At 40.8% G+C, this 13,508-nt stretch overlaps 1 protein-coding gene across 4 annotated transcripts in view; it reads right to left on the reverse strand.

Moving 5' to 3' along the window:
- Window positions 1-230: 230 nt before the first annotated feature.
- The window catches only part of LNX1 (ligand of numb-protein X 1), a 250,324-nt gene continuing 237,046 nt past the window's right edge, over window positions 231-13,508 (reverse strand). For all 4 annotated transcript variants that reach the window (XM_089669251.1, XM_089669250.1, XM_089669252.1 and 1 more), the window contains 2 exons: window positions 6,603-6,761; window positions 231-5,171 (listed from right to left, as the gene is read on the reverse strand). In XM_089669251.1, the coding sequence (XP_089525377.1) occupies window positions 5,036-5,171; window positions 6,603-6,761 (295 nt within the window). In that variant the 3' untranslated portion in view covers window positions 231-5,035. The remainder of the gene's footprint in view (window positions 5,172-6,602; window positions 6,762-13,508) is intronic.

Consider the following 13,508-nt stretch of genomic DNA (forward strand, 5'->3'; position numbering starts at 1 on the left):
CTCCCTGTGTGCCCCCACCCCTGCAGTGCTGCCAGTTTCTCTCTTCTCCTTCCCACTGGCAGCTGCAAGCACACAATAGGATCCTGCAGGATGGAGAGTGGGGGAAAGTTCTGGTAAATATGTCACATTTACCAGCCCTTTCTCTCCTGAATGAACACAATGAGTGATTGATACAGATCACTGTGTTCATAACTGATGCATAGTGAACTTTTTTTTGGGGGGGGGGGGGGGGGGGGGGCTGTGAGGTTGGCTGTATGGGGCCCCATGATTTCTAACAGCAGCCCTGTATACAGTGCATGAACTGACAGAGCAACCGTCAAGGAAAGAAAGTACTATCTATAACAATGGGGAGCATTTAAATGAGCATTAATAATTCTAAGGCTAGGTTTACATCTGTGTGGGTGATTGCTCCTGTTCCCGCAGCCTCAACCACCCACTCAGAAAAATGCAAGAGATGTGTGCAGTTGTCAATAATCCTAGTCCTAATGGCTCTCACGCGTAACGAAAATCACTCCCGCACTGCACATGCGGTTTCTGTGCAGGCTGCGATATAAAAAATGGAGCAGGGACCTTTTTCTCTGTGTTTCAGGAGGCACAACAGCCCATTCAAATGAATGGGCTGGTGTGTCCGCGCAAAACGGGGCTCACAGAGCCACTATACTATGAACCTAGCCTGCAGGTTTTGCATTGATAAATATTGTTTACTGTCTGTTTCGTTATCACAGAAATATGAATGAGATGTTTATCTCTGTGCCTAACAGTGGCTTCATCTTATAGTGTGGTTGTTATTTAGTATCTTGTTTGTTTAGAGATCAGTTGGATACATTTTGTACCCTTTAAGATTATTAAGATGTTGTCTAACTGGGCTGTTTTCTATAATGTTATTAATTTGTTTTAATGGTTTGATTGATGTAAGTACAAAGAGATCCCTTCACCTGATAGCACAGCTCTATGAATAAGATCATTACCAGTGAAATGCGTCAGAGGGAAGAGTTAAGGTGGTCTGCTGTACGTCAGATCCATCAATAAACACAGATTACAGCTTTTTATCCTAGAGTACTTTTACTTTCTTCTTTGACTGTGATTGATTGTCCCTGTATAAACCTAGCCTAAATTCAATCCAAGTCTGATTGGTAATGAGTCAAATTAACTAACTTAATAATATTCACCAAAAACATTTCACTTCTTTACTAGTACAACACACTATGTGGCTTTATCATACCATTCACCATACAAATCTTTATGTTACAGAATAAACAGAGCAAATATCCCCTCTTGGCAACAGATAGCCAAAAGATATTTCAGTGTTCATGAAAGAACATCCCTGACCAAACAACATGAACAATGCCTCTGTAGGGCAAATGGATAGAATATCTGTACAACTGAATTAGGGCACTGTACAGGGGTGAGCAAATAACATTACCACAAGGTATGAGTGACAGATTTTTTAAGATATTTTGGACATCTCCTTACAGTGATTTGTCCTCTATGGTGCAATGGTGGGAAGTATACTACCTCATTTTAGGTTGCAGTGCAAGCAGCAACCAATAGTGGACTGGAATTGCAAATCATCCCAGGCATATAGAGCAGCAGCCTACACTTATGTTTATGATCAACTGTTCTTGACCACGTAGTTCTGTTATGTTTATACCTTGGCACCATGGCTATTTAAGAGCTACTATCTGAGCCAAGAGCAGAATGAATACAGGTTGTAAGCATTAGGATCTTCTCCTTCAGGCAGAAAATCCTTACTTGGTAGAAGGTTCCTTTAAAACAGCCTTCTCACATGCCAATGATTAATTTAGGCATAAACAGTGCTTAACAGAGTTCTCCTTTAACATTTTTACTGGATTGATTAGCGTCAATATAAAGTGCAACAAAAACTTTATTGGCAAGATTAAACATGCTGGTGTTCTTTATTACTGGAATTATGACCATGAAAAACATACATATAAACACACACCTTTGCATTACTTGAGATTGTTTGATGAACGTTTGGTCCATTGTATCCCTGAATGTCTTAATACTTTTTAAAGGAATGTTAAAGTATAGTTCACCAAGGAATGTTTGATCATTTAGAATCCCATACAAGTATAGGTAACCCATGGTCATTCTATTAAACCATCTTTGAATTTTGTTCCTAGTAGGTTGGCACAGCTGGATGAATGTGCTGTGAATAGGTAATGCTGATGAAAGTAAAAGAAAGGTCTCTGGTTGTGGAAATGATGTTAACACAGAATCTCACAATGATCAAATCAAGAAAAACCTTGATTGACCCATTGTTAATAGGTCTAGATAAACGCAGATGTGTCTGCTCTGTGTCAAAACAGTTCTCTGGTCACAGCATACACTTTCATAATATCCTTTCATGTTATTAGTGCTGGCTTCTTGTATTCCCTGCATGCTCTGCAGCTTCTTCTCTGCTAGTTCAGTCTCTAAAAACTACATATCCCATGGCACCTTGCTTCCTGCAAGCAGTGATTCCTGTACTGACTCCACCTTCTGAAACTCCTCCTCCCAGCACCTCTGTAGTTCAGAAGGTAGGCTCTGTGAAATGTGTGACACAGCAGTGACTGCTCACAGGACATAGCGATTACATGTCACAGAATCTTGAAAAAGTATGTTTACAAATTTCCAAGATAATTCATATTAATAGGAGAAAGCTAGAAATAACAAATACAATGTGGAAATTAAGGGAGAATTGCAGGCAAAGCTCGATTGGCTGTACTTGTCCTGTGGATCACAGTGCACTCTTTCTCATTCTGCACTCCTTTGACCTGTTTTCAGCTGACAGCGGGCTAAAATTCCCTGGCGGTTTATGTCACTCAGCTGGACCAGCCTGGGGAAGGATTGTGACCATATGGTCAGGGTCCACCCAGATGTCTAGACTGGCACCTGGATCAGTATCGCCTGAGCCAGCCGATCCCATCCCTTCCACAGTCCAGTTCTCCAGTGAGCATTGAAGGAGGGGCAGAGCAGACAGCGGTGACCGACAGTCATCATTCTCTGCTCAGAACTGAGCAATCAGTGGTGCCTGGTCACTCAGTTCTCACCCTTAGAACCAGCAGGGGACAGATGCAGCATTGATCCAACCTAGGTAAGAATGAATTAAAAAAAAGAGCATACTTATCTTTTAATATATGATTTGTCCATAGATATGTTTCAAATGGTATGAGTTTCTACAGACTGGACAATTGGATTGTAAAACAGAAACATTTTGTGTATTCTACATGAAGTGTAGCTACAGTATAACATCATCATCTGTGTCTGATATAGCTAGAGGAGTTTGAGGACCTGACAATTCTCTTGTATAGATAGCGTGCCACACACAGTAGATAATGCTCCATGATTTGAGCTCTGATGAAAAACACGGAATAAAAGAAAAGGAGACAGATTTACAGTATAATTATAGTTAGATTGATTCCCCTTTAAAAGTAGCAATGCATTAATAAAAACTTGTATTACACTTTATATGTGGACCCATTTTCATTGAAAGATGTATGCATAATGATAACTTTGGCCCAAATGTATGCAAAGTGTTGAGCACTTGACTGTCAAGGACTACAGGCATCCAGGCTCTCAAACACACAACTATGACAAATCCCTTGGTGGATGTAAGACAGCTTTTCTCTGTATAGGAGCCTGAACTGGTTTGCACCATTATTAATTCTCCTAACAGTATACTGTGTGCACAAATCCATCCAAAGGACGGCAGCTTAATCGCTTTGGAGTTTGACTGTTGTGTGTTGAATACAAATGAAGGAGCATTACTATGACATAAGATATGATTTCACTGCACTGCTTCATCATCATATGATCTTCAATTGCTAACAAAACCACACATAACAAGAAATTCAAAACAGATCTGCATAGCCACTGTCATATATTTGTTAATTTGTTCTGAATCTTGCTTCACCTTACAGGTCTAAGAGGTGAATACATGTCACAGTAATTAAAGGTGCTTTTATCATACTTTAGGCATTACATGCTGTGAAGGGTTTCTGCCTCCAGGCTTTTCACTCTACCCATTGAAACATATTCCAATCAGCGCTGATCACTCGGTATCATCTTCCATTGTCCCTGCTGGAAGCTAACTGCGGTAGTGTTGCTGGTGCAGCTGAAACGTATAGGCTTCAACACTATGTTTTCTATAAAGAGCACCAGAATAGGTGGATGAGTTCTTGTCCAATCAAAAGCCACCTGTCATTCTTAGGATTAAGTGCATTGGATTCAACCCTTCTTTAGAGCACAAAATGGACTTCAACATCTGACAAGTAAAACATCCAGACTAATACAAACACGGAGACTCTACTGAAAAGTACAAGCACAATAGGAATCCAACCAAAATATGAGGATGAAAAATTAATGTGATAAGTGGAGACGTCTGTTCAATCTGTTCATTATTTCAAACCTCTTGCAATCATGTGGTTATACAATAACCCCCATACACGGAGACTGCAAGCTTCATCCAACCTAGTTTTCATTTGTCCCATAAAAAAACAATCAATCCTATCTATATTTTGACTGCACAGCAAAAGCGTACCATAATTATAGTATTTGACTGCATTACCTTGCAGATAAGATGGATTCATGAAGAACTGACAAAATAACAATGACAAATGACAAAGTTCATCTCTGCTAGTGATAGCCATGGCTATAGTGACTGCCTTTCCACATTATTGTTCACACTGCTACACTTTACAGACAGTACAAGCTGAATGATGTACACATCATGTCCATGTAATACACAACACACTCAGCTTAAACAGAGTCAATACTGGGAGCAAAACACAGATAATTCTGTCAGACAGAATAAAACAGACAACATCTATGCAGTTATATTCCACATAAGGTTGGTGTAGAAGTGCTTGATGTCTGAATTTTAAAGAGCTCATTTTCTGGCATGCATGATAACATTGGTAGCCATTTATACCCAATACTGACAGACAAATGCAAGTGTTAGAAAACTAATACCAGCTGTAAGAACACGTGAGAAGTGGTGTGGAATGTAGAAGAAGTGACAGTGTCTCATTGGCTATGAGAAGGATCCAGGCCATGACACTATTGTAAGTACCACTCTTCCTTTCAATTCCTTCAGCATCCTTACTAGGTGGGAATAGGTCATTACAGATGTGCATCTTCCATTTACAGCCAGAAGCATATCCCCACACCTGCAGGCAAAAAACAGGGTTATAGGACATGGTGTAGGGGAAACAAATTAAAATTCGAACAAAAGACATAAATGAGAATGATTTAGACTCATGATGACTTTAACCAAAATGGCTTAATTATAAAGGATGGTATGGAAAATTTAGGCCACAAAAAGGAAATCCAGAACGGAATCAACAGAGGTGCCCTTATCAGAGGAAATTGACAAGACTTATCTTGTCCAAGACTTATCTTGTCAAGAAATGGATGTTTATTGACAACTGCAGAAGGTAGATCACACTGTCAATACAGTACACTGCTAGCCACAGAAAGGAGAAAAATGCCCACCCTTTTGAAGTGTATTGTACACACATGTCCTGATGAAGTGGACATTTGAGAGCCATAAAAACATAACCATGGCGTTTTTTACCTACTACCAATAAACAGCCATTTCTTCAAACACTCAGTATGACAGTTCGGGCTAGAGCACTTTTGGTTGGTCAGCACCGTCACATGGACAGTGCTGACCAATCAGATGCCGTCTAGCCCGTACAGTCATCCCTGCAAGGAGAGGAGAGAAAGCCGCTTTACAGGTCTGAGGATTTCAAATACCTGTGGCTTTCTCTCCTCTCCTTGCAGCGATGACAGTATGGGCTAGACGGCATCTGATTGGTCAGCACCGTCTATGTGATGGTGCTGATCAATCAAAAGCCCTCTGGCCTGAACTGTCATCCCTGCAAGGAGAGGAGCGAAAGTGTCATGGATTTAAAATCCCCGCTGCTTTCTCTCCTCTCCTACCGCTGAGAATATGGACAGTGTGCTTCAGTATACATCCCCACACGCCCACTCTCTGCTAAGCATGGGATGCCTACAGGAAGGTTTCCTGCACCACTCCTGTGTGAACAAGGCTGGATTTACACAAGAGCAGTAGGGAAACTGCATGTAATTTGAACAGGAATCAGATTCCTGTTCAAATCGCAGGCTAAACTTTGCGGTGCAATTGACTTGTGCAAATACTCAGTATTGGCACATCCCGAATTTAAAGGCCTGTCTATTTTGTTTTACTGGCCCAAAAAGCCTTCTTCATACAGAAGGTTCAGCCCCAAATTTGTCCCATCATGTAGGCTCTGGTGTCAAAGCAGTTAAAGGATACAATTTCAACATGTTTTGAGATAATGGAACCAAACCAAAAATTAAAATCTGTTTAAGATTTTAAGAACATTTCTTTCTGGTTTATATTAATTCAACCTAATTACACATGTAAGTTTACTGTATTCATATTAATAATAAAAACATGTTATAAACCAATTGTTAAGAAGCAGAATCATTCAAGCATGACTGGGTATTCTTAAGAATTTTTAAGAATTAAAATTCTGAAGAAACCTTCTGCTGAAAGGTGACTGTAACGAATACCACTTACAAAGTCATGTAAAGAAGGAACCAACATGAATTACCTGATTCTTCCATCATTGTAAGCGGGGGTGCCCTCTAGTATGGATTTAATAAAGAATGGTTTGTTCCGGTTGCAGTCCTCAGAACCTCCTACAATGCTAAAGCCCAGGCTCCCTGCTGTATTCCTCCTCAGCACTATTTCTCTGCAGCTGTATAAATACCTAAACATGGAGAAATGGAAGTTTTTATTCATCTCTTAATCACACTCAAATCTTTCTTTATTGTGTTACTGTTTTGATTGGACCAAAGTATATCTTCTATTACATGTTCTGTTCATAACTTCCTACAATAACAATGAGCCTTCTGATTCACTGTTCAACAGGTAAAAAGTTTTGGGCATAAAATTAGCTAATCTTACATAATTTTGGGGTGCTGAAAACGAAAATGTCCCTAAAAAATGTTGATTGGCTCTAGTTTCCATGATATATTCACCCATCTAATGACGTAAGCCATTCAAAATTATGATGCAACTTCAGCTGCATATTGCGCAATTGATACTGGTGACCAATAGAAAATTGCATGTATACTGAGATGATGCAATATTAGCCTTTAATTGCATCACTTCACTGCATAAAAGCTGCAGTATCTGTAGCTGATTGTAGTTCGACAGCGTCTTTACATTTCGTTTTATGCTTATATAGGCTACTCAGTAATGCCTCGAACTTGTGTGAATAAAGCAGATAATTTCTGCTATATCTGCGGTGAAATAACTTTTATCTCACAAAAAAGGAGGATAACAGGAATGATTAAGAAAGCCTACAACTTGTATTTTGGCTGCAAGATACAGTCATGGCCGAAATTGTTGGCACCCTTGATATTTCTCCAGGAAATCATGTATTTCTCACGAAACGTATTGCATTAACACATGTTTTGCTATACACATGTTTATTCCCTTTGTGTGTATTGGGACAAAACAAAAAAAGGGAGGAAAGAAAGCAAATTCGACATAATGTCACACAAACCTCCAAAAATGGGCTGGACAAAAGTATTGGCACCCTTTCACAACTGCGGATAAATAAGAATGTTACAAGCATGTGATGCTCCTGTAAACTCACCTGGGGCAAGTAACAGGTGTGGGCAATATAGAAATCACACCTGAAAGCAGATAAAAAGGAGAGACGTTCACTTAACCTTTGCATTGTGTGTCTGTCTGTGCCACACTAAGCATGGACAACAGAAAGAGGAGACGAGAACTGTCTGAGGACCTGAGAACCAAAATTGTGGCAAAATATCAACAATCTCAAGGTTACAAGTCCATCTCCAGAGAACTAGATTTGCCTTTGTCCACAGTGCGCAACATTATCAAGAAGTTTGCAACCCATGGCACTGTAGCTAATCTCCCTGGTCGTGGACGGATGAGGAAAATTGATGAAAGATTGCAACGCAGAATAGTCCGGATGGTGGATAAGCAGCCCCAAACATGTTCCAAAGACATTCAAGCTGTCCTGCAGGCTCAGGGAGCATCAGTGTCAGCGCGAACTATCCGTCGACATTTAAATGAAATGAAACGCTATGGCAGGAGACCCAGGAGGACCCCACTGCTGACACAGAGACATAAAAAAGCAAGACTACAGTTTGCCAAAATGTACTTGAGTAAGCCAAAAGCCTTCTGGGAAAACGTCTTGTGGACAGATGAGACCAAGATAGAGCTTTTCGGTAAAGCACATCATTCTACTGTTTACCGAAAACGGAATGAGGCCTACAAAGAACAAAACACAGTACCTACGGTAAAATATGGTGGAGGTTCAATGATGTTTTGGGGTTGTTTTGCTGCCTCTGGCACTGGGTGCCTTGACTGTGTGCAAGGCATCATGAAATCTGAGGATTACCAAAGGATTTTGGGTCGCACTGTAGGGCCCAGTGTCAGAAAGCTGGGTTTGCGTCCAAGATCCTGGGTCTTCCAGCAGGACAATGACCCCAAACATACGTCAAAAAGCACTCAGAAATGGATGGCAAAGAAGCGCTGGAGAGTTCTGAAGTGGCCAGCAATGAGCCCAGATCTAAATCCCATTGAACACCTGTGGAGAGATCTTAAAATTGCTGTTGGGAAAAGGTGTCCTTCCAATAAGAGAGACCTGGAGCTGTTTGCAAAGGAAGAGTGGTCCAAAATTCCGGGTGAGAGGTGTCAGAAGCTTATTGATGGTTATAGGAAGCGACTGATTTCAGTTATGTTTTCCAAAGGGTGTGCAACCAAATATTAAGTTAAGGGTGCCAATACTTTTGTCCAGCCCATTTTTGGGGTTTTGTGTGACATTATGTCATATTTGCTTTTCTGCCTCTGTTTTATATTTGTTCCAATACATACAAAGGGAATAAACATGTGTATAGCAAAACATGTGTTAATGCAATACCTTTTTTGTGTGAAATACTTGATTTTCAGGAAAAATATCAAGGGTGCCAACAATTTCGGCCATGACTGTAGGAGACCAGGACAAGAGCTGGGCACCACATATATGCTGCAATTCTTGTGGGACGGCACTGGAGCAATGGTTGAATGGAAAAAAGGCATCTATGCCCTTCGCTGTGCCAATGATTTGGAGAGAGCCAACAGATCATGTTAGTAATTGTTACTTTTGTATGGTGCCTCCAATTGTAAAAGGGCTAAATAAGAAGAAAAAGTTATCTGTGCACTATCCAAATATTCCATCGGCAATACGTCCAGTTCCTCATGGAGAGGGGCTACCAATTCCTAAAGCACCAGAATCCTTCGTGGTTGAGTCAAGTGAGGAAGAACCTGAAGCGTGTAGTCACGTGCAGTTGTAAGAGATAGCCCTTTCCTCGAATACAAGAGAAAAGCCAAGAGAAGCAAAACCGACACAAACTGAAGACAAAACTAGTGAGAATCCTAAGTATTAAAATGATTCAACTTAGCTTATGGCTATAATTTTTCTTGGTAATCCTATGCAATATATTATGCCATTTAGGCTTTGTTATGTAGTCAATATCACTTGCTTTATATTTGTGGAAAGACATCTATCTATATAATTATTGTGCATTATGTAGTCATTACGCCTATAGTAGAAAACTTTCCGTTTACAGAAAAACTAGAGCCAATTGACAAATTTCATTGTTATATTTGAACTCAGAATGTGAAATTCATTAAGAAATGGATCCTTTTGTTTTCAAAACTGGCAAAAAATAAAAATTTGTTGAACAGTGTTATATGTGCAGAATATGAGGACATGGTCATCAATGAGGGACATCACATCACACGGTCATCATGGTTTCAGTAAATACATGATATAATAATATAACACATGCATTTTTGCAAACAGAAAGATACAGGTTTTAAAAATGTACTTTTTGGTGCAGCAGACCTCCACAGGAGACAAAGAACCAAATACATAAAAAACACCTTTGCTAACAGTAAATGGCAAGAACAGGCCACATTTCTGATTTGATTAGAAGGTGCCAGTTCCCTGACTTTCATTCATATGATTGAATTGGCTATATTACAGACAATGTCTGCTGGTAAATGAAACAAGTTTATGAAGTGCTTGCTGAATGTGTCGGAAGTGCAACCCTCTTCTACAAAAACAAATATAAAAACAGTATACTTTCAATCCAGCCCACACATATATCCATAGTTCATCTCAAACTGTTATTCAATTAAAGTGGTGATTTGAATTGTACAACGGACATATACAGCATGTGAGCATGGTGAGCATGGTGTTTACTGTTTGGATACTATTCAGAGGCACTGTGAGAACCAGTTTTTGGGAGGAGAGATACAGAGACTGGTAGAAGTTGGACTCTCCAAGCGAGGAGTAGCAAACCTTTGGTGATCTCCAGGAAGATATGTGCTTTTATAAATCTGAGTAAGGGCAGATGGACTCAACAAACTCCTGGCCTTAGGCAACTGTTCAGGCTGTATATCCATTTTCTTAAAGCTAAACCCCATTATATATTTTAAAAAAAGCAGTTCCCTGAACTAGTTACAATAAAAAAAACAATACTTGCCATATTATCAGCACTGTTCCTGGAGACTCATTGTGGGTTCTAGCACTGGTCCTTACTGCCTGTAAGATAAACTGAATTCTCAGGAAACCAGTGTGGACTTATGCTCATGCCCGTGATTGCTCTGCTTGTACTTCTGGGTGGAAGAGCAACCCCAGATGTGCAGTGTTGACCTGGTGTGCGTGTGCATGTGCACGTAGCAATTGGTGTGCACACTTGGTGCCCAGTAGCCTATTTAAATGGATGTGCCACTGGTTGAAGTAGCTGAATGGTCTTCAGCTTGTCCTGTGTGTGAGACCTGATCTATATTTGCCTGCCTGTGTATTACCTGGGATATCCCTGGACTTCGCTTCTGCTCTTTGCCTCAACCTTGGTCATCTCATTACTCTGACATCGGCCTATTTACCAGACTTGTGATACTGACCCCGGCCTGCCTCCTGGACTTGCTCTGTCTGCCGATTCAGTTCCATGCAGCCCAGTTGTCACTGACTGCTTGCTGGCTTTGCTTCCATTTCCTGCTCTGGTGACATGCTGTTCCAGCATCCTGTCCTAAGGACTGTAACTTCCAACCCTATCCACCTGAAGAGCAGACACCACCAGCCAGCTACATAGTCATTCATACCACTCTGTGTCCTCACACTCTCTGTCTCCATCCTCTGGAGTTTTTTGGCAGGAGGTGCAAAAGAGGCCTCCACTACATTCCTGTCTTCACCAGGTACATGACACTGCCTGTAAACCTAGGACAAGAAGGACACACCTGCCACATCATTACATGACACTGTTCTCTACAGCATTTAGGGTGAAGATAAAGAGGAAATTAATCCATGATGTCACTTCACCAGCAATAAAAAGCATACAGATGCTCTAGACATTATTAAAATAGAAAAGTGTTTTTAATGGTGTTGTGTCTGTCTGAAGCTGATACAGGAGCTCCGAGACAGATACGGGTGTGCTGGCCAGCGGGTAGCCATGCAGGTATGCGCAGGCATGTGCTTATGTACACGAATGTGCACAGGCCTGGACGTGTGCACATCTGTCACAAACACTGGCCCCCAAATGGACTATTTAAATGGGGCTGCTCTAGTGGCTCATTGCTGCCTGATCTACAGTGTTTCTGTGTAACCTGTTACCAGTTCCTGTAGTTGACTCCTTGTTGCTTGCCTCTGACTCTGCCTGAACACTACCTACCCCAACCCCAGCTTACCTCTGGAACCTGCCTCTACCTCCTGCCCTACCTGATCTGCTTCACCACTGTTGACCTTGGCCTGTGTCCTGACTATTCTTCTGTCTGATGCTTATGTCTGATCTGACCATTGGTTACTGACTTGGCGTGCCTGACTCTGAATCCTGCTCTATCCTGTCTACCAATTGCCCATTGATTGGTTCTCCCCAGACTGCCCAGCACCGGCAACCTGTCATCTGCCAACCAAGCAGCAGCCAGTCTGCTGTCTTCCAGGCCAGGGTCTGTTAACACCTACCCAATTTCTGCTGCCTTTGCCACCTGGCTCATAGTTGTTTTGCAAGATAATATCATCAAAAGAAAGCCTTGTTTATTCACAAAAACTCCTCATGTACAATGTATTGCATTGTTATTTTAATTCCTCATGCCACTGGGCATTTAGCCCTGATGTTCAACTCTATGAGAGGCTGAAAGCTGCTGCTGCTACGACTGTACAGAGCTGGGCAGTGCACTGAGTGGTAGTGATGTTTAGGGCACTATTTGCTCTTGGAGAAACTACTTGGTGCACTGTACAGCCATTGTAGCTTTCATCCTGACATAGAGCTTTAAAGGGTAACTCCACTTTCGTGGGGGAAAGATATTGCAAATAAAAAAAATAGTCTAGCATATACAATTGTGATACAAGCCTTATTGTAATATAAATGTTATAAAAAAGTACCTTTCCTTTTCAATCTGTACTGTAATTTGTGCTGCCATTTTCTGTAAAATGCAGTGCAATATGGCAACCTGAAGGAGTTCTGTACACAGATGGGTGTATGGAATGCCCCCAGAAATGTGATTTCCTGCTTGTGTGATTGGCTCACTGGTTTTCCCACAAGTATGCACTAAGATACAAATCAGATTTTGGGCATCCTCTGCAACATTTCAGTTATGGTTAGATACAAACAGCTATTACTTCAGAAAATAAATAGTAGTAATCTGCAACAAAGTTTGTTCACATCCTTGGGGGTGTGTACTACAAAGGTAATCATTGGAGTTTGGTATAAGCCTCCCAGTGTTAATGAGGAGGTGGAAACTCAGCTCCTTGCACAGATCGAAAGGGCTGCAAGGGCTGGGACAGTGATAATAATGGGGGATTTTGACTACCTGGAAATTGACTGGAGTAATAGTACTGCAGGAACAGTTAAAGGGCAAAAATATTTAAACCTGCTACAGGACAATTTTATGGTACAGTTCATAGAGGCCCCTACTAAGAATGATGCTCTGCTGGACCTGGTAATCTCAAACCATGCATAGCTTATTATGAATGTCCATATAAAAGAACATCTGGGTAGCAGTGACCATAACATGATTTAATTTATTGTTAGCTGTAAACAGCAAGCACATATGGGAAAAATAAAAACGCTCAATTTCAAGAGAGCTATTTTTCCAAGGCTGAGAGCTGCTCTCCAAGACTTAGACTGGGAGGGAATATTGGCATTGATAAACACAACACAGAAATGGGAGTTATTCAAAAAGACTGTGTGTAAACACACTGCAAAATATATTCCCATGGGAAACAAGTTTAAAAGGCTAAAAATCAAACCTATGTGGCTTACGGCCAAAGTTAAAAAGGCTATAGATAATAAGAAAAGAGCTTTTATTCAATATAAAAATGAAGGAACGCTATCATCGTTTAAACATTACAACGAATATAACAGAATATGCGAAAAGGAAATAAAGGCCGCAAAAATTGAAAAAGATTGACAGATTGCAAAAGATAGCAGGACCA

This window comes from Staurois parvus, unplaced genomic scaffold (assembly GCF_062004578.1).
Source record: "Staurois parvus isolate SC_StPar_1 unplaced genomic scaffold, SC_StPar_1.0 ptg000071l, whole genome shotgun sequence".
NCBI lineage: Eukaryota > Metazoa > Chordata > Amphibia > Anura > Ranidae > Staurois > Staurois parvus.